The sequence below is a fragment of the Lissotriton vulgaris genome, chromosome 3_1 (assembly GCF_964263255.1).
Source record: "Lissotriton vulgaris chromosome 3_1, aLisVul1.2, whole genome shotgun sequence".
Taxonomy (NCBI): Eukaryota; Metazoa; Chordata; class Amphibia; order Caudata; family Salamandridae; genus Lissotriton; species Lissotriton vulgaris.
The window spans coordinates 1,891,295,253-1,891,318,461 of NC_141689.1; the positions used below are offsets into that span (position 1 = coordinate 1,891,295,253).

The following is a 23,209-nucleotide window of genomic DNA, read 5'->3' on the forward strand; positions in this document are numbered from 1 at the left end:
TGTCTCTACTTTTAACCACGATTGTTTTTAATCAGACAAGTAGACTCACCTATTACAACTTGCTTCAGAGAACTACTTAGTCTATTTTAACAACACCATTCCTATGCACTAACACTTCACTACACCTATCTGCACCTCATGGCCCTACACCTCCACTTCACATAATAGCTTTGGTGTAAAAGAACTCCGATAAGTGAGGGTGAGGGCATTAGTTCATAAAGGAGTGGATTCCCCCGTCCGTTCCCTTAGACAATTGACCAACCACATATTCTCTCTTCTGCTTCTCTTGAGTAACTGCATACTCTGTTGATACACTTAATAGATCCCTGAGCTCAGCTCCTTCTAATGAATTGGAGTAATAGGCTTTTTGTTAAAAAAAAGATTGAATACCAATCTGGAAAGCAACTTGTCTGTCTAGCATGAGGTCAGAGAGTTCTTAGCACACCTGAATCTAGTGGAAGAGAGGAGGCTCATAATTGGAAGAAGCATCTCTCCTGCTGTGTTTGCCACGAAAGTTTCACCCATCTCTAAAAACAAAGGGCAAGCAGGGAGAACCAGAATGAAAATTCACACACCATAGACTAGTGACTTACCTTTGTCCCAGTTCACCATTATGCAAGAGCAAGAGGATTGCACACGCAATCCTGTTATGCATCCAGAATATTTCTAACACTATGGAGCTACATGTTGCACTTTCCAAAAGCTGGAGGGCCGCCATCAAAGTTCAACTGGAGAAAGCGCATGGGGATTTCTTCCCATAGTTGATGCTGTCCCACTTTCAGATACTCACCCCAAGAGGAATCAAACAAAAAGATTCTTAGTCCATCAAACCCTCCCTCCTTCCACTACCGGCCCAGCCAGGAACTGAAAGAGGTCTCCCAGAGAGCGCCTGTCCATCTCGAACCTGCGCTATGCCACAAGAGTGCTATGTAAAAGCAAAAGTCGCAGGATCCAGGAAAGGAAAAGGGTAAGAACCGTACCTCTAATATGTACACAGAAGTGTGCACAGACATACAGAAAATAAAAACAGGAGGAATGTGGCCAAGTTCCCATTGCACAGGATGCAACTAAAGGGGAGAATTTTAAAAACAAATGTTATGTGCTAGGAAGTACCTTCCACGGAAGTGGGCCTTCTCATGAGAAATGAATGGGTCAAGGAAGGATGACGAGGTAATCTGCTACCCCACTTATGGTGAGGATTCCCATGGCAAGTCCATTACCCCTATCTTTAATAGAACTGGACTGGAAACCAGAACCAATATTGGTAATAAAAATGTTCAAACCAGCACCACACACTATAGGTTACCTCAAACAGAATGGAGCCACAGGGACATGGTTGGGAAATGGGAGGTCCCTGATCCTGCAGCCTAATGGGGAAATGCAGAGTAGCAGAACCTGCTATCTGTATGCTTTTACAAGGAATCTTTGTAGCCTTCTCATAGTACTCATGTTGACAAACTCACATTGTTAGCCCTATAGTTGTGATTCTTAGTTTGCCCTTGTCTTCACGACTTTCCTCTTGTCCCTTTGCTCTTGAAATTCCACATTTATAACGAGATTTCGGCATTGATGTTAAAAAATGTTAATATGCATGTGAATATGTTGGGGTTTTTTCGAAAATGAATGATTATGTTTGTTATCATGGTTCCAAGATGTCCCTTTCTCCTTCCTATTAGCAAATATGTATTACATTCTGCAATTCTTCGTTATAAACAAAGATACATTGTAGATACAATGAGATAAATATCAATAGAAGAATACCTGTACGTATCGTCAACATAACTTAAATTTTAATAGGCTTGTCTTTCAGGTTGTAGTTTTCGAAAAAGCTTTTTATAGGACTCCACTGCACGGACTGCACAGAGTTTCATTTCTATCACAGTGCAGCAATAGGTATTGTCATATTTAAAAAATGCAATAGTTAAAGATGCGTAAATCGGAAAGCTCTGTACTGGGAAGTCATTATCAATGGAAGAGACAAATGGCCTCAATCACAAACACCTGATTGCAAAAGTCAGAATTCTACTCTTGGAACTTTCATTCATAAATTTCTGACTATTTGGGGTAGGAAAAAGTCAGTAATTTCTTCTTCAACTGTTTGAAATTCAGAGAGTGCCCAACAGGTATACTCCTGTAAATCTAGAACAGTCATACCTCATTTTCCAGAAGAAATAAAATACAGAATACCAGCCTGATGACCAGATTGATGTGACATTTTCAAAAATTAAGAAAACCCCGTCCTCAAAAAAATCATGACATTCAATAAATAAAAACACCATAGTAAGGGAACAAGGGATACAAGAAAATGGCACAAGAAAACAAGTAATGACAAAAGGGTCAGGAGTAACAGATGGATGAACGGAAAGAGGTTTTAGGGATTTGGGTTACTAGTATATAAGGGGCAGTAGTACCTGGTGTAGAGGCTGAGTAAGAGTACTAAAGTATAGGTGATGGCAGAGCCTTGTGTGGTAGGTATGTGTAGGGATAACAGTACTAAGTTATAGGTAGGGGGTAGAGCTCCTATTGTATAAGCAAGAGTAACTTTGCTATGGTATAGGCAGGGGTGGTCTTACTAGGGTGTGGCAGAGGGAGTAGACGATAGGTAGGTACAAAGATACTAAGAAATAAGTAGGGGATGAAGGAATATAGGTTTAGTTGTACTAGGGTCTAGCCAGGTTAGAGAAACTAGGGTATGGGAGAGACAGAGGCAGTAGGATAGGCGGAAGACAAGGTACTGGGTTATCAGTAGAAGCAACGTGGTATAGGTAGGGGAAAAGATATCATGGTATATACTTCAGTGCTAAACCTACTTGCCAATAGGTAAGAAGTCAGGTGTAGAGCAGAGAGTTAAAGAAAAAAATTTCTGGGTCAATCATGTAGAAGGGTACAATAGCTTTTCCTGCTGAGAAACACCTTCCTTTGGCAACAGTTGGGTTTGTTCTCTATTGACCATGTACCTTTGATGGTAGTAGGTTGGCACACCTTTTCAAAGTGGGAACCTACCTGCAAAGTGTTGATTAATATCCACAAACATATAGGATTGTTGGTGTTCAATGCATTATGCATAGTTTCCTGCCCTAATAATAAACAAAGTGGGCGTAGCTTGGCATGCCTAGATGGCGGTTGCACTCTAAGAGTGCTCTGGACCCCTTTACGATCCGTCTCCATCCTGCAACTCATCCAGTGGCATCCTTTCAACTGGGCCACTTCCAGCTTCTAGAGACCCGTCCTGCAGCAACCTGACAACAAAAAAGCACTTACGATGAGTAGGGAAGCTGGCAGCGGCAACCCAATGAACAGCCCCAAAAGGGTCAAAATGGTGGCCGCCTGGCTCATCATCTGGATGCAGTTTCCATGATTCCAGTGGCAGAGGAGTGCACCAGGGCCCTTCTGACTGGCCTGCCGCCCCTAGGGGCATGTGGCTCCTTCCAGGATGTTGCCTGAAGCGGCTCTGTGACCCTGAGGAAGCCACGGCGCCTGGGATCGGGGCCCGTCCCTGAGAGGGACTGCTGGCGCTCACGCAGTCCTATGAGGTGAAAAGGGGACCCTAGAAGAGGCAGAGGAACTCCTGCACTGCTCCTAAAGTCGGTGGCAATCCTTACCCGTACTCGATGAGCATGTATAAAGATAACCGATCCGCAGCTGGCAGCGTGCCCTGAGCGGTTCAGTGGTGACTGTGGGGCATGGACCTGGGCGCAATACATAGCCTGTGGGACCTGTGGGCTGGTGGCGTGCTCCCCTACTGTTGAGTCCTGCCCCTTTGGATCTGCTGAAATAGTGTCGGAGCTGCCTCCCTGCGTTCTGCGGAGACCGGCACTGCCCTGCACTTGGCGTCTGGGACCTGCAATCACTGGATATTGGAGTGACAGCCTACAGCTGCAGTGGGCAGACAAGGCTCCCAACAGAGTGTAAGGTGAGGAAGAGGCACCTGGGGAGGGGGTACATGCTACTGACTGTCCACAGAGGCAGGTATGGTCCGTGGCCACCGCGGGGGCTCTCCCATGTGGACTCCGTAGAGGCAGTCAACCTTTGATCGGCAGGGTGCCTCGAGGGAGTGGGTGAGTGATGCGAGGTATAGCTGTCCCGCCGGCTGCCACATATAAGCTAGGAGGCCCAGCGGTGAGCCCCTCGGGATCAGGCCCTGTCATCCCCGACTCCTCCTTGGACATCAAGAATGCTGCCCGACCCGCAATCAGAGGGCCTGAACACTATGTCACTGGTACGGCCTGAGACCCTGGAAGAGGGGTAGCCTGAGGATCTGGGGCAGCCCTGCAGCTCTCGGCCTGCGATCGGCAGGACATAGCTGCTAGGCCTCGGCACATTGACTGTCACAGCCTTGGGTGGTAGGACGCCTGGAGCAGTTGGGGACCACACGTTGGGCTTGTCGCGGCGGACCCTGGACACGTCAAGATTGAGGGGGGTGAGTGCATGTAATTCAGCCCGCGACCAGCGGGACCTCTCACCTGCCCGTGGGAGAGGCCCTCCTCTCCCCCACCACAGTCCTGCACAGAAGATGAGACTGAGATAGCGGTGACACTAAGGTCCCTCGTACCCGCACTGACTGATAAACGACACCGGACCGGTGCTTCGCCCGGGGGGGGATCTTGCCCCTGGGTGTGCGACATTGCGAGGTGGACGGGAGCTGCATCAGTTTCCCCCTGGAAACGGAAGATGAGTGAGATGCCAAACACAGCCCAATAGGGACACGGCTCCCTGATCGGAGGGGCCCCCCATAGATGAAAGCGACACTACTGGGCCACCGGCAAATATCTGCAGCGTCAACAACTAAGGGGCACTGGGATCCCGAGCAGACGCAAGCAGTCCCCCAAATCGTTACTTAAGTGTATAAGGGCCCTCACAAGATCCAGTGCGCCACCAAGATAGATTAGCCAGTTGATCCCCCTGTCCCTGGGGTACCGCAGTTGTGTCTCCCCATCCTTTGAATCTCTAGCAGGACAGATGACCCAAGCAGATGGATACAGCGTCCCAGGCACTCTCGCCTCCATAGCCTGCAGGGACCTTACTGAGTCAGTGGGACCCTACGGCATGGATAAACCAGCCAACATCTTCATAGCCCTGGGGACGAAGACGTGATGAGGTTGACCGAGCAACTATGGGGAAGGACAGAGGGGCTAAACCCGCGTTGACTCAGACCCGGATGGAGCAGTACCCAATCAATTGCCCCAGTCAAGGTCAGACTGCACCTCCTGCGGTTACCCACATCGAAGGTGACTTGGCCACCATCCTGCAGGCCTTCAAGACCTGTCAGAAGTCAATGGAGACTAAGATCGGGGAGGTGCGAGTGGACATGTCCCTCATTCCACAGAAACTCTGTAATGCAACCGCTCGCATCGCCGAAACAGAATCACGCAACTCGGAGATTGAAGATAATGTCTCCACTCTGAAGGCGCAGGTAAAGCAGCTCTAATCCCACACATCTGACCTTCATAAGCGAGCAGAGGATGCCAAAAATCAATCGCATTGAAATAATCTTTACCTGGTGGGTCTTCCTGAGGGGACAGAACCCTTGCAAAAGAACACCTTCATTGAAGACTGGATTAAATCCTGCATGCCCCCGAACGCCTTGTCATCGTGGTTTGTGGTGGAGTGGGCCACTGAGAGCTTGTCCACAATGCTAACAATCTCTTCCTGTCCAGTCCAAATGACACAGCTGAGTGCCCTCAGGCGCCCACAAGAACTAACCCTTGGGAACGTCTAAGCACCCCAGACCTCTGGCCCAGCATGTTGCAACCCTACTATAATGACACAACCTTATGCCGGGAGTGAACCCCTCAGAGTCCTCTCATGGAACATTAACCCCTTCAAAGCGGATGACGAGCTCAGCTCGTCATGAAGTACACCTCTCGTACGCTCATGACGAGCTGAGCTCGTCATGAACCGCGGGATTATTCAAAGTTCAGCGCACAGCGGGAAAATGCGCCGCACGGATAGTGTTAAAGGGCTCTAAGTGTAAATTAAACAGACAGCGATTTTAAAATATGCATGCCCAACCCACCCAGAAGTCCTTTTATTGCAGGAGACACACCTGATGGGAAATAGGTGCCCCTTTTTAATGCGTCAGGAATTCGACAGGGTGTGGCACTCAGGGTTCACTTGAGGGGCTCGTGGTATGGCGATACTTCTGCAACTTTCCCTTCCCTTAACACTGGCCCACACAGTAAGCGACCCTCAGGGCCGTTTTGTCACCCACACAGGTACCCTTCTTGACGCTCCCATCAACCTGATGTCAATTTATGCCCCACCGGCAAACCTAGACTCCACTCTCCAAGCAGCAGTAGAGACAATATCCTCCCTCCCTCATGGTTCGACGGTGATTGGAGGAGACTACAATGCCATCCCCGAACCTGCTAAAGATGCCACGGGCTCACCGTCCTCCCATAGAAAAGCAGGGGCAAAGCGTCTTGGAGACTGATCCTCCACACTGGGCCTCTGCGATGTTTGGTGAACTTGGCACCATACAACACTGCAATACACGCATGTATTGCCTGCACGTAATACCCACTCCCACATTGACCTCATCTTCATGCCAGCCCCGGTTTGCAGCTCGGTTACAGAGAACCAAATCCTGGAGCCAGGCGTATCAGACCACTCCCCACTCCTGCTGCAGATAGGGAGCCCCACTGGAGCTCCCAGCCCTATATGGAAGTTGAATACATGGTTCCTTCAGGACCCAGAGTATAAACAAGTGATTGGGGGTGAACTGAAACATTATTTTCACACCAGTGAGGGCACTGTCCAACTTTAGGGTACATTCTGGGAGGCGGGTAAGGCCACAATCCGTGGGTATGCCAAGGGGTTCCTTAGGCATAGATGGTGGACCCAGGACCATAATCTCTCCCAACTTGAAGCCCGAGCCCTCCGTCTGGAAATGGCGATGGCTACTGCAAACGCAGTAGCAGATCTTTGAAAAGGCCTTTGACACCGTTGACCGGAGCTACTTGGGGAGTGTGCTGGAGCAGGTGGGTTTTAGTCCTCATTACCCGATACTGGTAGGAGTCCTGTACTCCAACCCATCTGCCAGGGTGCTTGTGAATGGGGCATTGTCAGACGCCTTCCCCATCAGGAAGGGAACCCGACAGGGGAACCTTCTCTCCAATCTCCTGTTTGCTCTAGCGATAGAGCCCCTGGCCTTTATCATACATGTGGACGAAGAGATACAGGGGTAGCGCTGGCATGGTTCCCTTGAAGACCGGATTGCCCTGTATATAGACAATATCCTGCTTTTTCTGGCAATCAAGACCATGGTGCCTTCAGATACTCCAATCCTTTAGGGGAGTGCCGGGTCTGCATCTTAACCAGGCTAAATCCAGCTTGGTGCCCCTTCACACATCACAGGAATGATTGGACTGCCAAACAAACATTCCCTTATGGAGATGGTCCTTTAAATATCTCGGTATGTAGGTGACCCTTCTCCTGGAGCTGACTTGGACCCTCAATGTCAGCCCGCTACTCAAGCGTACAAAAAACGATCTCTGTCATTGCCAAACCCTTCTGCTCAACCCCATTGCCCTCTTCAAAATGATGGTTCTGCCTGCCTCCTATACCTGCTCCAGAATTTCCTGCTTCACCTCCCTCACAGCTGGTTCCCAGGAGTAGATGGAGTGCTCACGACTGTCCTCTGGGATGGCTCGTGATCAGTCTGGCTCTCACACATTGCCAATGGCCCCCATACGATGGGGGAATGGGAATGACAAATCCTTTCCGGTACTACCTGGCCACCTGGTGATTCATGACTGGTTCAATGGTGGATGGGCGGATCCGGCCTTTCAGCTAGAATTGGAGAGCCTCGGTGTCCCACAGACCCAGGTCATGTTGTATGGGGCACCAATTTCTCACACTTTGCCAGCAGTCACCCGGACGACTTTCCTAGCATGGCTATCTGCACTGGGGCACACTCAATGGGACCTCAAAATTACACAACAGACACCCCTTTGGCATGGTACCTGGCTGGGGAAGGTTGGGACATTAGCGGGCTTTCACAAATGGGATCTCATCGGTATCACTCGCTAGGGGGATGTGTCGAGGGGTGGGCACTTGTCCTCCTTCCAAGAGCTGCAGCAAACATATTCCCTACAACCCACCCACTTTTACAGATACCTCCAACTGTGCCATGCCTTGACCCTCCACAACTGTACCACTCGGAAATCCCGGACTTTAGTCCTAAGGAAGCTAAGATTCTCATGGGGAACCTGGGGAAGGGGGGAATATCCCAAATCTACTGACTACTGATAATCAACACCCCACCCACTTTGGACTCCCTCAGGACCAGATGGGAACTGTGGGTTCGCCGTTTAGAGGTAGAAGGCTGGAGAGATGCACTGATGGCCCCAAGGGTATTAACCATGTCAGCCAGGCTCCGTCTCATTCAAATTTACTACCTTCACTGGGCATATCTTACTCCTGGGCTTCCTCTCATCCCTTAAATGCCCTCATTGCGGGACAGAATCAGCTGACTTTTACCATATGGTCTAGTCCTGCACTATCCTCTCCAGCTATTGTAGGTTGATTATAGCGGAATTGAGTGGCATACTGGGTTAGACGCCCCTTCCTCTCACCCTTCCCCTGGGAGTGATGGATGGATTGGACAGTTCCTGTAATGACAAACTACTCTTGGGGACCGCCTCATTAGTGCCCAAGAGAGACATTGTAGAGGCATGCAAATATTCAACAGCTCCCTCTCTTGCTAAATGGTGCAATGGAGCGGACTGGTGCTCCATTCAAGAAAGAACTGTTTACGAGGCGCGGGGCAGCCCAGCCAAACACGGAAAAACATGGGGCAAATGGTTGAACCTGCTGGACTGAATGGTCATTAATAATGGTTGGGGGGCTGGGGATCTGCTAAATTCTATTCGTTCCTAAGCTCAACAGGGAAAATTCTATGCTTGTGCTGAATTGTCTAACATGTCAAAGTGACACCTTGTTCTGTTTGCTGGTTATACAATCCAATAAAATTGGTGGGAAAAAAACCCAATAAAAGTGGTAAAAAATAAACAATATTCTCATGGTTTCTGCTGCCATAAGTACATATTGTAGTTCCACTAATTCATATTCTGTAAACTAGGATGAGGACCTTGAAAGCACCATTGCATGTTTTTACACTGCTAAATCACAACGAGATGTGGAAAACCATATGTTAAACAGGTTCTAAATGTTTCCTCCATATTCATGTTCAATATTCTTTGAATCTTGTTTCTCTCCTAAAGATATTTCAAGAAGTTCCAGTACTGTGGATTTGCCCCTCATGTGCGGACTTGCAAACCGAACACAGACGGTATCTCATCTCTGGAGAACTTACTGGCCAGCATTGTACAGCGGGTGTTCGTGTGGGTGGTGTCCATAGTCACATGTTTTGGAAACATCTTTGTCATCTTCACAAGACCCTACATTCGATCTGAAAACAAGCTCCATGCAATGTCCATCATATCTCTCTGCTGTGAGTAGATTGCAGGAATCTAAGTAGTTGGCTCCTGTAGCGAAGTCCTAAAAAAATGCATACTTATATCATGCATGCAAAGCAAAGTTTAACAATTTCTTAGGAAGCCTGGCAAATTGAACTCAATTAACATGTGTACATTGTTTTAATGGACCTTTGTAAACAGTATTAAAAGGTGCACCAATCAATAAATGGTTTAGCTAGGAATATGGTCAGAGACAGTAATAATACCAAATGAAATACCAGTATTTGTAAAGCGCATAGCTACCTCCGAAGTGGTTTTCCGGCACTGCGGCCCTCGGGAAGATTAAGCAAACTATTGCCCAGAGTCACATGGTGCTGGGCTAACCTGCCGCTGGCACCGGGGATCAAACTGTGAACCCTGTAGTCCGGAGTCTGGCAACCTTGCCGCTGCACCACACCTCTTCCACATAAGGCACTCTGGCCGCTGCGCCACACCTCTTCCCCATAAGAACCAGTAAGAACTATACATGCCGTAAAAATACAAACTATTAAAGTTACTGTGAGGGTAATGCCCTTGTGCGCAAAGTGAGGTATTCCTGTGAAATTTTGTAACTAACTGTTTAATTATTTGGCGCTCAACTCCCAGTGGCTCACCGTAAAAGCCACCCCTCATACAACTACAACTATAGATAGAAGGAGCGTCAGAGAGTGTCATTAAATTATCGCACACATATTAGTGCTATCATAAGAAATCATGAGAAATTATTACAGGCAAGTATCCTATACATTCTTGATTTGTTATTGTTTAATTGATATTTTCATAATATATTCCAAGTCTGTTTCTATAGACGATGACAATATGTTCCCAATCAGTTTCTCTATACAAAAAACATGTCTACATTTGAGAATAATAATTATTCAACACATCAATATAGTTTTACAAAATCACAACATGATGCAGATCTCCTTTGCATAATCCAGAGCCTAAGTGTTTCGTCCCATCCGGGACATCATCAGGGCTAATCATAAAGACGGTGCAGTGCACCCTGTCTCCTCCACCTGCTTCGCCCTTGAATGTAGAACCAATTTCCTTTATATCTTTCAATTATTCTGTCTATAGAAACTGACTTGGAATATATTATGAAAATATCAATTAAACAATAACAAATCAAGAATTTATAGGATACTTGCCTGTAATAATTTCTCATGATTTCTTATGATAGCACTAATACGTGTGCGATAATTTAATGACACTCTCTGATGCTAACTCTATCTATAGTTGAGGCCTAAAAATACCATTTTAGTCTGAAAGGCTGGACAAGAGCCATGAAATGTTAAATACGAAGTGCCCAGAGGTGGGTCCAGTGCACACTGTGTCACCGGAACCAAGCTATACCTGGCTGATGAGCCCTAACTAGGGCAAAACCAGTCCTGGGTTGCTGGTGCTACGGTTCAGGGAGGACCTGGCTTGGCAGTTCAGGCTGGACTTTTCCCATTGGAGCATAGTCAAGACAGGTTTTCATATAGCTGAGACCATCCTGAGGTGACATGGTGTGCAAAATAACGATGGAGTGGGATGCAGCATGAGTAATTACCAGTGGCTGAGATTAATTTCAGTACTTCATCAATCACTTTTTTGTATGCTCTAGTGTGCTGTCCCAAGAGGGGCAGGTATGTCCAGATGTGGGTCCCGCACAAACTGTCCCTGAAACCAAGCTATACCTGGCTGATGAGCTGCAACTATGGTGAAACCAGTCCTGGGTTGCTTGTGCTCTTGTTCAGGGAGGGCCTGGCTAGACAGCTCAAGGTGGACTATTCCAATTGAAGCAAGGTCAAGCCTGATTTGCATATAGCTGTGTCCAAATTAGGGTAGCATGGTGCACAAAATAACTATGGACTGGGATGTGGCCAGAGCAATTACCAGTGGCTGAGATTAATTCAAGCATTCCATCCACCACTTTTTGGTATGCTTTAATGTGTCATTTGTTTGGGAATGAATACCACACATGCACATGCCTACAAAATAACACTCTTTTTCGTTTTAGTTATCGATAACAGTTGGATTGTAACTAAAAAGAAAATGTTTTTTTTTAAAGCAGTGTAGCGTAGGGATAAGAGAAGCAACATTGGGATGTTTGTGGTGAACGGTGAAGCAACAGAGTGGAGAGCTGAGGGACCGCCGAAGAGGCACAGGAGAGGACCCGAAAGCAACGGCAGGCAGGAGCGAAAGCAACATGCAGGTTTAGGGAAAGCAACAGGCAGAGCGTAGATGGGGAAAGCCATAGGGCGAGTTCAAGAGAGAGAAGGGCAGGGAGAAGTAACACAGAGCAACACAGAGGGCAGTTGGTGAAACATAACAGAGGGAAACAGCTCAAAAACCCATGCACTCTAATCTACTGCTTCACACATAACAAAAAAATAGTGCTTGAAAAGAAAGCAGTAGAACCAGCGATGACAACTAATCAAAGAGATTGTAAAGAGGCAATGCTCCATTGGAGGGACAAACATAAGTATGACAAGCTGGGACATGAATAAGCAGCAGCAAATGTGAGTGGCACAAAATGCTAACTAGTGGTAAGCAATGGGGAGGCTCCAAGCCCCTCTATGTTCTTGGTAAGGCACAATAGGCCTCACAACAGGCAGCGCATACACTTTCTAATTGGCTTGACATAAAAAAGTAGGAAAATGGAAGTAGATCTGGCCAAACAGAAGCAGCCTTTTCAGATCTTATGTGGCTGTGGCTTTTTATTGGCCATTCCCATATTTCTAATTGGTGATAGGTGGGCTGTCTGTGTGTGTGAGAGAGGGTGGATGGGTTACCAATAGGGTGGCTTGCACTTTAAAGGCAGAGCTTATTTGTTGATGGCACCAGCTCCCTGCATGGTGTCTGTGTTCACTAGAGCACCTTACACTGTGGACATTTCCCCTCCACAATAGTTGGCTGCACTTTCCATGGTGCTTTTCCCTGTAACTACAGTCTTTTAAGACCACCTCTTCCCCCATTGCCCGGTATTCTTGGTGAGCTTTTTGGATGTTCCTGAAATGTGAGGGGAATGAGTGTTGATAGGGCAATTGCAACAACATTTAGTCCTAAGAAAAAGGTGAGCAGCCATGCGTAGTCATGATCTCCTAATGATTGAAAAAACAGCTATCTGCCTTCCTGCTCAGACCGACACTGTCCCTTTTTCCCCTTTCCCATTATGTTCGCACCGTGAATTCTCTGAAACTGAAGTCATGTGGTGATCAGGGGTGTAACAGAGATCCCTGCAGCCCCCTGTGGGGTCCAAACCCTCCAGGTGCCCCCAACCCTTGAAGGAGGCCCTTATTCAGATGAATGCCAATGAATATCTCTAAGATACAGGAGACACAGTGGCCCCTCGTCACATTCTGCAGGGGAGCCTCATTTATTTTTTGGTGTTACACCTCTGGTGGCGAGGATTGCAAAGAAGTCCACTTCTCTCCCATTCCACTCATAAGAATGAAATTAAAATACAAGGCTTCTGAACATATCTGCTGCCGCCACCTGGGGATAAAGGCTCCCAAAATTCAGAAATGTCCTTTCCTCAGAAAGAAAAGAAGGAGAGATAGAGAAAAGGGATTAAACCAATGATTTCACACTGGTGAAAGTTTTGGGAAAAGTGAGACACTGAGAAATTTTTTCCGGATAGATAATAGAAACTACATTTCTCCCTGAGTTCATGTGTTTTTATTTTCCTTATTTAGTGATAGGTTATAAAAATGATGTTCATATTTCTTTCCATATCAAAAAATCAATGGGGGAAGGGATCACTTGTCCTGAGTAACCAGTGTTTCTGTAATCTAATCGTTTCCGGTTCCGTTAAAAAAAAAACCCTTATTCACGTACCAAGGCTCGAATGGCGGTGTATCTTGGTTCTCCGCCTTTATGTTAGCGACGTAACAGCATCATCATTGGGTTTAGTTGTATACTTCCTCCACTCAGAGGTAAACCACTGGTTAGTGCAGTAGTGATTAGTAATGTTTCAAATAAAAAGGCTTATATGACCAGTTGAAGTGAATTTAATTAGTACTGGAAAAGAGGCCTGTTTAAAAGAATTGGGCGTGCGTAGGAAGCTGTAGTTAGGGGTCTTCCGCACTTTCGAAATGTCCGTAAAAAGGTCGACATGTTTCAGCCACTAATTGCCATAAGGGGTCAGGTTGGCTTTCTTCAGAACCTGGTTTCTATGATGAGGAAATGATAAAAGTGATAAAATGACCTTATTCTGTAGGTTAATTCTTGGAAAACGTTTCCGAATTACAAGAGGCCTTAAAAGTACCTGTGGATGTGAAAAAAAACGGGGGAGGGGTAAAGGGCAGACAATACAAACACATAGATAGCGTCATTGCGTGGTTTCATTGATGCTGTGCTTGAGAAACAGTAGAAATAAGAACTTAAAATGGATTTTTGCAACTCCCAAAACGGGTTTAGAAATGGATACTGCATTGCACTTTGGAATGGGCGTGCTGTAGGTGCCCATTCCACATAGCAATTACTATCCATATGAATAAGTGGTTTAGAATGAAAATACCAAAAATTAACCGACCTCCAAATTGGCATGATAACCCATTTGCAAATGGAAAGTGATCCCCTTGGAATCCCTTTTCCTCTGTAAACTAAAAAAAAAGTAAGTTTGTTGTAGAATATGCAATGGTCCATGCCAAACCTCAAACATATTTTTTTTTAAAGCAAGCATTTCCTTTTAAAAGCAATGCTGTTTACTTTAAGGGAAATGGGCTGCATAAAAAAATGCTTACTTTATTAAAAGGCAAATACAAACATGGTGGTCTGCCGACCTCAGCAGGCCATCATCTCTGTCATGCACCCCACCAGAGGGAGTTGCAATTTGCAACCCATCTCATGAACTTTATTGAGGTAGGTTGGATTGCGACCTACTCCAAATCTGAATTCAAATCTACATTTCCCAAAACGATCTATTTCTGCATTGGTCTGTAAGGAAAATTATATATTGTTCGTTAAAACTCAGGTCACAAATTGCAATTAGTATTTTGCTGCCAGCAAATAGTACATCTGGTCCTACGTTTCTTGTCCATTATATGTACTGCATCGTCTGGACAGAATCCTGGATCTTGGAAACCTCTGGTGAGTTTAGGAATTGAGCTTGTCTACCCTACATCACGTAAGCCTTTCGTGAACCTGTCTTTGAATAGTGTTTTGTTCACCTGAGGTCTAGACTTGCTTTCTTTAATGTCCATCGAAATTAATCAGATTTTATACAATGGAGGTGACATAATCTGTACATAGAAAATCAGTCCCATTCCTGCTTATTTTCATGTAACTTTTCAGAGATTTGATCCATAAATACAGATTGTAAAACTGTGTGATAATAACATCATATCTGCTATTATCTTTATCACCAGGTGCTGATTGTCTCATGGGAGTATATTTATTGGTAATCGGGTATTTTGACCTTAAGTTTCGAGGTGAATACAACAGGAATGCTCAAGCTTGGATGGACAGTACACAGTGCCGCTTGGTCGGCTCTTTGGCAATTCTTTCTACTGAAGTCTCCGTTTTGCTGCTGACTTACTTGACTTTGGAAAAATACATATGCATAGTCTACCCGTTCAGGTGCCTGAAGCCGGGAAAGTGCCGGACAGTCACCGCACTTATTATAATCTGGATTATTGGATTTGTGGTGGCTTTCATCCCACTGAGCAACAAGGACTTCTTCCAGAACTACTATGGTACCAACGGTGTCTGCTTCCCCCTTCATTCGGAGAAGCCAGAAAGCACAGCTGCACAGATCTATTCAGTCATCATCTTTCTGGGTAAGAGATGCTTCCTACTTCATTTCTTACTGGACTGCATTAGTATTTCTCCAAACAGCCAGGTGAGGTTTTGGTTGAACTGATCTGTTATAAGGCTTCAGTGTTTTAAACAATACATCCCTTTGAATACACACGCAGGGGCGTAACGCAAGCCCCCGCAGCTCGGGGGCGCCCAAATATTTCAGGTGGCCTCATTCTGCCCCAATGCCATTGTATCTCTGTGATTTATTGTAGACTCAGGGGTACCTCCTCCCCTTCTGCAAGGGGGGGCTCATCATTTTACGTTAGCCCACTGCACACAGGGTGAGGTACTCCCTGGCGGGACATGCTGGTATTCCACACAGTCTAATCCTCCAAGATGCCTATTCTAAATCACCCAGCGTTGGCATCTACTGCCAATAAGTCAGTATGTGCTACACTTTCACAACCTGGCATCACAACAATGGGTCGTTCATTTGTAGACGCTAGCTTCCTCACACCACAGCAATTCAAGGCATTCTGTGAGACTCATGTTCATGATCTCTTCACCCACTTCAGGTGAGGGCATTCTGCCTCAGTGCATGGGAGAGCTTCAGGAGTTTGTACAGGTGATGCGGATGCTCAGGGCCGGACTGGCATTAGCGGGCATCTAGCATTTGCCTGGGAGGCTGGAAGGGTGGGCATCGGTTTTGGAGAGGTGAGCGCTGGTTTTGTTACTGGGGGGGAGGGGGTTATTTAGTGATGTTGCAATATCAGCTCCCTGTAACAAAGGCAGCAGTGCTGGTGCCCAGTTCTGTTAAGCAGCAGTGCTTCCCTTGCCTTCTCCCACCCCTGATGCGGGGGCTGGTCCGACAATTGCCAGGGCTGCTTTGGGTTCCCAGTCCGGCCCTGAATCTCTCCTTGTGTAATATAGGGGCTGGGTGTTGCGATTATATAAAATGACAGAATGTCTGCTGCTCTCTGTGGCAACAATGGGGTGTTAATGTTAATGTTATCGCAACTTATAAAGCGCACTGTAACCCAACGGGCATCCTGGCTCTAAAAGACATGTGTCCTGCCAACATGAATACAGGCTGGGAAAGACCAGGATTGTAAAAGGTTATTGTACCCAGAGTCCAGGCTCCCATTGGTCCACATATTAAAATCCCCCAAAATGAGAAGTCTAACATGAGAAAGTGCCATATTGCTAAAAACGTCAATTAAATCCTGCTGTTCTTGGAGACTTGCTACCCCGGATGGCAGATAACAAATAATTCCAGTCAACACGTGTCTCTTTTGATCTTTTAATGAAAGGCCCAGTAATTCAGTGCCATCCACCTCATTCTCATCTATATCCATAGTAGAAATATCCCATTTCTCCTTGAAGATAATCCCGACCCCGCCACCTCTGCCACTGCAAAGTGGCTTATGAAATGCGTTATACCCCAATGGACAGGCCAGGCCCAACTCCAGGTCTGACCCGGGGTGCGTCCAGGCCTCGGTCATAAATAAGGCATCTAAGTTATGTGACTGTATCATTAGTTGAGTCTCCACATAGTGCCTAAGTAGAGACCTGCCATTAAGCACGCCACACCTAAGGGTATCCCTTTTGACAAAGTCGGACTCCAGCCCAGCAGTTTCTGCCAATCTAACATCCTCTGTGCCACCTCCCTGCTCACCTATGGCCCGTAGTGACTCACTAGAGTAACGGAAGCCTGATTTTCCAACAAGATTCCCCCCCAAACCGGCAGCCTGGCTGGCGCTGTGCACGGCCGGCTCGCAGACGGGCTTGCCTTCTGCGCGCCGGTAGCATGCCCGCTGCGCGGTTGCGCCAGCGTGACTATTTATGGCCCAGATCTCAGAAAAGACTAGAAGGCTGACCCAAAAAAGCACAGTGGGCCCGCTCTAACTCTAACAGGCGGACACCGCTGAATCAGGCAAGTGAGATAAGAAACAATGCAGGGGTTACAAATATGAGTTAAAATGAATTTTATATTTGAAAAATTGTAAGTGCAAAAAATGCAGAGTGCAATTAACAAATTAGCAGCACAAACACCGACCTGTGGAGTCCCTGAGTTGCACCTTAATGAACACACCACGCAGGTTTGAGAGTTCAAGAGGATTTATTATTATTAATGAATCAGCAGGAAGAGCGCCGGGCGTCTTAGCGCTCCGACTAGCTCTGTCGAGGCGCAAACTACCGTTCGCGCATGCGCACACCATCGCGCTCTTGCCCCAAGCGTGTACGTCACCCGCGCGCTTGCGCGGCTAGAGCGCTAACACTACATATCTCCTCTTTTTATACAACGTTTAAATGCAGTTCAAAGTCATAGTCCTCTCACTCAAAGTCTCTGAGATATGCAGGCCTGACTATCACTCTTCCAGCACGCGTGCGCCTTACCGGTGTGGAGGCTTCTCAGACACCCTCGGGCACGGGGCTCCCCACCTCTTCTCTCCTCTGACCTTGTTCACTTCTCCTGGGCGTTGCTTCTTTAGTTGCTGGTGTCTCCTTCACACTCAGTCTTTCCAGATCTTCTCTCTCCATGCACGCGTCTTCTCCTCCCTGGCTCTCGCCGTCTGACGCTCTTTCTTCTACGTCTCTTCCCTGTCTCTGAACAGGACAGCCACTTCCTTCCTCCACCGGCCACTGCACGATCTTATTGATCTTCACCATGCGATCCTGGGACCACACTTTTCCGTCGCTGAGTAGCGCGGCTCTGCTATACACTTCTTCCACTTGTAGGGGTGGGCTGTACTTGCTCTCTCCCTTCTTTCTCAGTACTGCCTGCTTGACTCTCACCGATTCCCCTCTCTCCAGAGCAGATTCTTTTACATTTCTTCGCTTGTTGTAATGTTCTGACTATATTTTCGGGGCCTTCTCCAGATTGTGCTGGACAACAGCCGGCGACCATTTACTGGTGATGGTTTTTTCTCTCCATACCACATTGTCTTTCGTAAAAGGGTGTCTGCCTCGTAGGATCTGGAAGGGACTATACCCTGTTGAGGTGGGGGTGATCCTGTACGCCCACATCATCCTTTGGATTTCTGCTTCCCAGTCCTTGCCTTGCATGATGGCAGCTTGTATGGACACCATGAGGACTCGGTTAAATCTCTCCACCTGTCCGTTGCTTGCAGGGTGGTACACGGAGGTGTGTTTGGGTTTGATTCCCTTCCTTTCCGTGTATCGGTACCATTTTTTCGATGTAAATTGCGGGCCATTGTCAGTTAGAATCGTTCTTGGGATGCCTTCTCTTAGGAACACTGAGGTGAGAAATGTAATCACTGCTTCCGAGTCCATCTCCTCCTGCACTTGCACTTCTGGCCATTTGGAGTATTTGTCTACTAAGACGCACAGATATTTGGCTGTACCTTGGCTGTCTAATATCGGTCCTAGAATGTCAACTGCAAATTCTTCCCATGGATCGCGGGGTTGGTCAAATCTCCCCAACGCTGGTCTTAACGGTTTGATTACTTCGTCTACCCCTTGGCACTGGGCGCAGTCCCTCACGTGCCTCTCCACTTGGATGTCCATTCCTGGCCACCAGTACATCTGTTTCACCCTTGAAATGGTCTTAACTATGCTGAGGTGACCTTCATGTAGTTGGTTCAGCAGGGTTGGGACCAGCTTCTCCGGTGGCACAACTTTGTCGCAGCGATACAAGAAGATTCCAGAGTCACTCATTGATAATTCCTCTCGCACTTCGTACAATTTTCTGGGCACCTCTTTAAGTCTTTTCTTTTCCGGCCATCCTTTGACGAGATATTTCTTGACTTTTTTTATATTTTCGTCCTCCTCGTATGCTTGTTCCCACTCTTGTATGCTGATGACTCTTTCTGTGTTCTCCATCACCGCTACCATCTCCTCATTCTCTGCTATAGGGGTGGACACTCCATCCATGGCAGAGGCCCTGCTGAGGTAGTCTGCCACTTTGTTGCGTGTCCCCGGGATGTACTCCACATCGTATGTGTATTCTAGCAGTTTAAGAGTCATTTTTGCTATACGCGGGGTGGCTGTGGCATGTCCCCTTGAGGTGAGCACTTTAACTAAAGGCTTGTGGTCAGTCTGTAAGCGAAACCTCGTACCCCACAGGAACTGCCGGAACTTCCCCATAGCCCACGTGACAGCCAGCATCTCCTTCTCAATCACGCTGAACTTCTGTTCAGTAGGGGATAACGCTCTGGACGCAAAGCTGAGAGTTTCTACGGTGTTGCCTTCTCTTTCTTGTGCGAGGACCGCTCCCAAACCCTTTTTACTGGCATAAGTGGTGAGAATTGTTTTCCCTGAGGGGTCATGTCCATGTAAGGGCATGGCCTGGCTGATGTTTTCCTTCAATTCCTCAAACTCTCTGCGCTTCATCGTCCCACTGGAACGTTGTTTTGTCTCTTATTTGTAGTCTCAACTTGTGAGTTTTCGTGGCAAAGTGCTTGACGAACTTGCTGTAGTACTCGGCCATTACTAGGGAGTGATCCCTTGTCCGCTTATCTCGTGTCCCAGATAGGTGACGGACGTCATACCTAACCTGCACTTCTCCCACTCTGCCGTCAGACCTTTCTCCTGTAGTACGCTCGGTACCTTGTTCAACTTGTCGTCGTGGTCCTTACGGTCCTTCCCCATAATCAAGATGTCGTCCTGAAAGTACTGGATGCCTTCGACGTCCTTGAACAGATGGTGCATGAGTTTTTGGAACACCGCTGCGGCGGACGCTAGCCAAAAGGGCATCCTGCGGAACTGATAGCATCCATAGGGCGTTATGAAGGACGTGAGTTTCCTGCTTGATGGGTGCAAGTCAATATGATGGTATGCTGACGTGAGGTCCACGGTGGAGAACCATTTTACACCTCTCGTTTTGGCCAACATTTCTTCGATTCTGGGGAGCGGAAATTTCTCTACTATCAAGCACTTGTTCAACTCGCGTAAGTCCACGCACAAACGTACTTTGCTGTTGGGTTTCCTGGCGACCACCAAGGGAGCCAACCACTCTGAGCTATCTATGGGCTCAATTATTCCCTGTTCTTCCAGCCTGCACAGTTCTCGGTGCACCGCTTCCCTCACTGCAATGGGCACATTACGGACTTTGTGGGACACTGGCCGGGAGTTCTACTTGAGTATGATCTTGTGCATGAATTTCTCCAGTTTTCCAACTTTACCTCCAAAGACTTTGGGGAACTCTCTTCTCACTCTCTCCATGTCCGGCCAATTTTCATTGTCCGTCAGCAGCACTTGTTCTATGCCTCCTGGGTCCAGTTTGATTCCGAGGTCTCCTTGATCCCTCCATCGCTGACCACACAGGCATCTATGTAATGTAATATGGTATTTGTAGAGTGCGGCTGTCACTCTGAGGGGCATCATGGCGCTAAGCAGAACCCAGAGAAGGAGGCAAAAACTGGTTATCTGCTATTGGTAAGAAAGAGGCATCAAATCAGAGTTTTACAGAGGGTGTCTGATGCAGTGAAGATCCAGGTTTTTAGGGCCTTTCTAAAGAGAGACTCGGATGTGATCTGGCGGAGCTGAATAGGAAGTTTATTCCATGCCTTTGAGCCTATCACTGTAAGCGATTTTCCTCCCTTCGAGGCTAATCTAAAAGCTGGCATTTTCAACAGATTGGGATTTGATGATCTTAAACTTCGAGAGGGAGTGTAGTGCATGAATCTGGTTCGGAGATATTGAGGGCCCAAGGATTGGAATGCCCTAAAATGAATGATGAGGACCTTGAACAGGACGCGTTCATGGATTGGCAGCCAGTCGAGTGTTTCTAAAGCCGCTGATGCAGATGACCTCCTAGGCCATTTCAGCACTAAACGTGCTGCAGCGTGCTGGACCATTGAAGCTTGTATAGGACCGACTTATTGGTACCTGCATAGAGGCTATTATTAAAGGCCAGTTTGGGGAGGCCATTTTCTCTATGTAAGCTGCATGCAGCCTACATGGAGAAAAGTAGAGTGCACATGACTGGTTTGGTCAGTCCCAGAGGGTCGACCAAACAGTCAGGGCCTACAGCATTGGGCTAGCCATTCCTCCCCTGCCCTCGAGCACAACCGCCCCCAACCAAATCCGTCTGCTCTCTCGCAGTACGAGAAGCAGAAACATAAAATGGTATTTATAACACCATTTTATGTTTCTGCTTCTCGCACTGCGAGAAAGCAGTGGGGCAACGCTCCTCCGCACACATGGAGGAGCCTCTCTGCAACAAGCCCCATTACTCACTGCAGAAACCAGAGAAGGAAACTAAGCAAATCTACTGCTGCTGTTCGAGACCGCCCAAAGGGAGTGTGGAAGTAAGGGGGGTTCACAGACGACCTAAGAAGAGTAGTAAAATATATTGGGGGTTAATTGTGTCTTTGGCACCTAAGGGTATGGCGTCTAGATAGGTACGAACATTTCAGCGCTTCTGTCGGGAACACTAGTGCTCCCACCTTAAATATGTAAACTGGGTTAGATATCAGTGGAGCTAAAGTGTAAAAATATGATAAAGTGTCTTTGAAATTCAAAAAGAGTATGCTTTTAACATGCAGAACCTTTCACCTTAGTAAATCAGATTCTATCCTGCACTGAGGAAGTATTGTTTTTTTAAAAAGGTGATAGTTTTCAAACATGAATTAAGAAACATTCATGCTTTCCCACCACCCTGGCAGCAATGGCAATAGTGAACTAAGACGCAAGTCAGTTGTAACGTGCACCCTTTGGGTGGCTAAGGTTGTTATCATATATGGACAACAGTTTATTAAATGAAACACAGGAGAAGTTTTTGTACAGCGCACATTTTGAACTCATGTATTTTGAGATCCTCTTACATGTGAAAATGAAGGAAAATGAGGTAAAGCTAAATATAACAATTGCCTAGGCTCAAACAATTTGGTCAGGTGGGAATGTCAGGATTGTTCATTTCAGCCAGTAGATGTACATGCTTCACTTCCCCTACAACCACCTAACTTTTCATCCCCCCCCCCCCCGCACCACCACCCTGGTATTTGTGTGCCCCTCGGTCACACCAGAGTCCAACTTATTGGCCCCAGGGAAAATCTTTGCGAGTACTAATGCACTAGACAAGCCTCCTGTCTCTCTCCTCTCTCCTGAACATTAATGACCAGAATTACCTTGACATTTTTATTATTGCCTGAAAATTGCTGGAGGCCAGGAACGCGGCAGTAGGTGCTTTTAAAACCATAATATACTTCAAACATTATGCCCCCACCCAAAATCAGTGGCTGGTGCAGTCGCACAGCCCTAGAGCCAGCCATGGGTGTTGACACCCACCTCCAGTCAGTACCTCATTTGCTGAGTTGTGAAGTATCAGCCTCTCAGGGTAGGCAGTCCCACGAGAGGCAGCAACACCCATTTCCAGCAGCGCAAGCCAATGGCTAAGAGTTTAGGCTTTCCGACCCGGCCCCGTTTAATCCCCATCAGGAGCTATACCTGGGTTCCCTCTCTATGGGGTTCCCCAAACTTGCCCATCTTTTGGATGTTCTGGCTAGTTAGCTACTGTAGTTGTGCTGCCAGTTAGTGTAATCCATAATTGGGTACCCACAGTCCTTTGCGCTGGGTCGAGAGCTGTGCCAGGGCCGTGGTTGATCTGAAGGCAGAGAAGTTTGCTGAGTGGGCACCAGGTTGTTTTAGCCCTGTTTGGCAAACTATTTTGCATGAAAAATAAAAAAGAATGTACTTGATGCAAAGGAAGGTATCTCACAATGTGTGAGGGGGATTTGCGTTGTCTTCTGTCTGGGACCGATCAGATGTTCTAGGCAGTCCACATAGGAAAAATGTACATCAGAGATTGCCCTAAATAAGGCAGCCTTTCCCTTATACACTGACTGTCCCTTTGGCAATTGAACCTCTACTTGGATTTTAGGGCTTCCACTCTGCAAACTCTAAATTAGGCCCTTTGTCCTGTGGGCTGGGAGAGATGTACCTACGCTAAAGCATATCTACAAAGTTTTAATATGCCTTATGCGTGATTTGATCATGTTTTCAGAGTATTTATATGTGACATTTCAAAAACTAGTGTCCCACTTTGAATGACACCTTAT

The 23,209-nt window shown here is 47.0% G+C and overlaps 1 protein-coding gene across 1 annotated transcript in view; it reads left to right on the top strand.

The window, feature by feature from the left end:
- Positions 1 to 23,209, top strand: part of RXFP1 (relaxin family peptide receptor 1) — a 955,071-nt gene that overhangs the window by 898,292 nt on the left and 33,570 nt on the right. The window contains exons 15-16 of the mRNA XM_086962355.1: positions 9,225 to 9,454; positions 14,816 to 15,226. Coding sequence (XP_086818481.1) covers positions 9,225 to 9,454; positions 14,816 to 15,226 — 641 coding nt within the window. The remainder of the gene's footprint in view (positions 1 to 9,224; positions 9,455 to 14,815; positions 15,227 to 23,209) is intronic.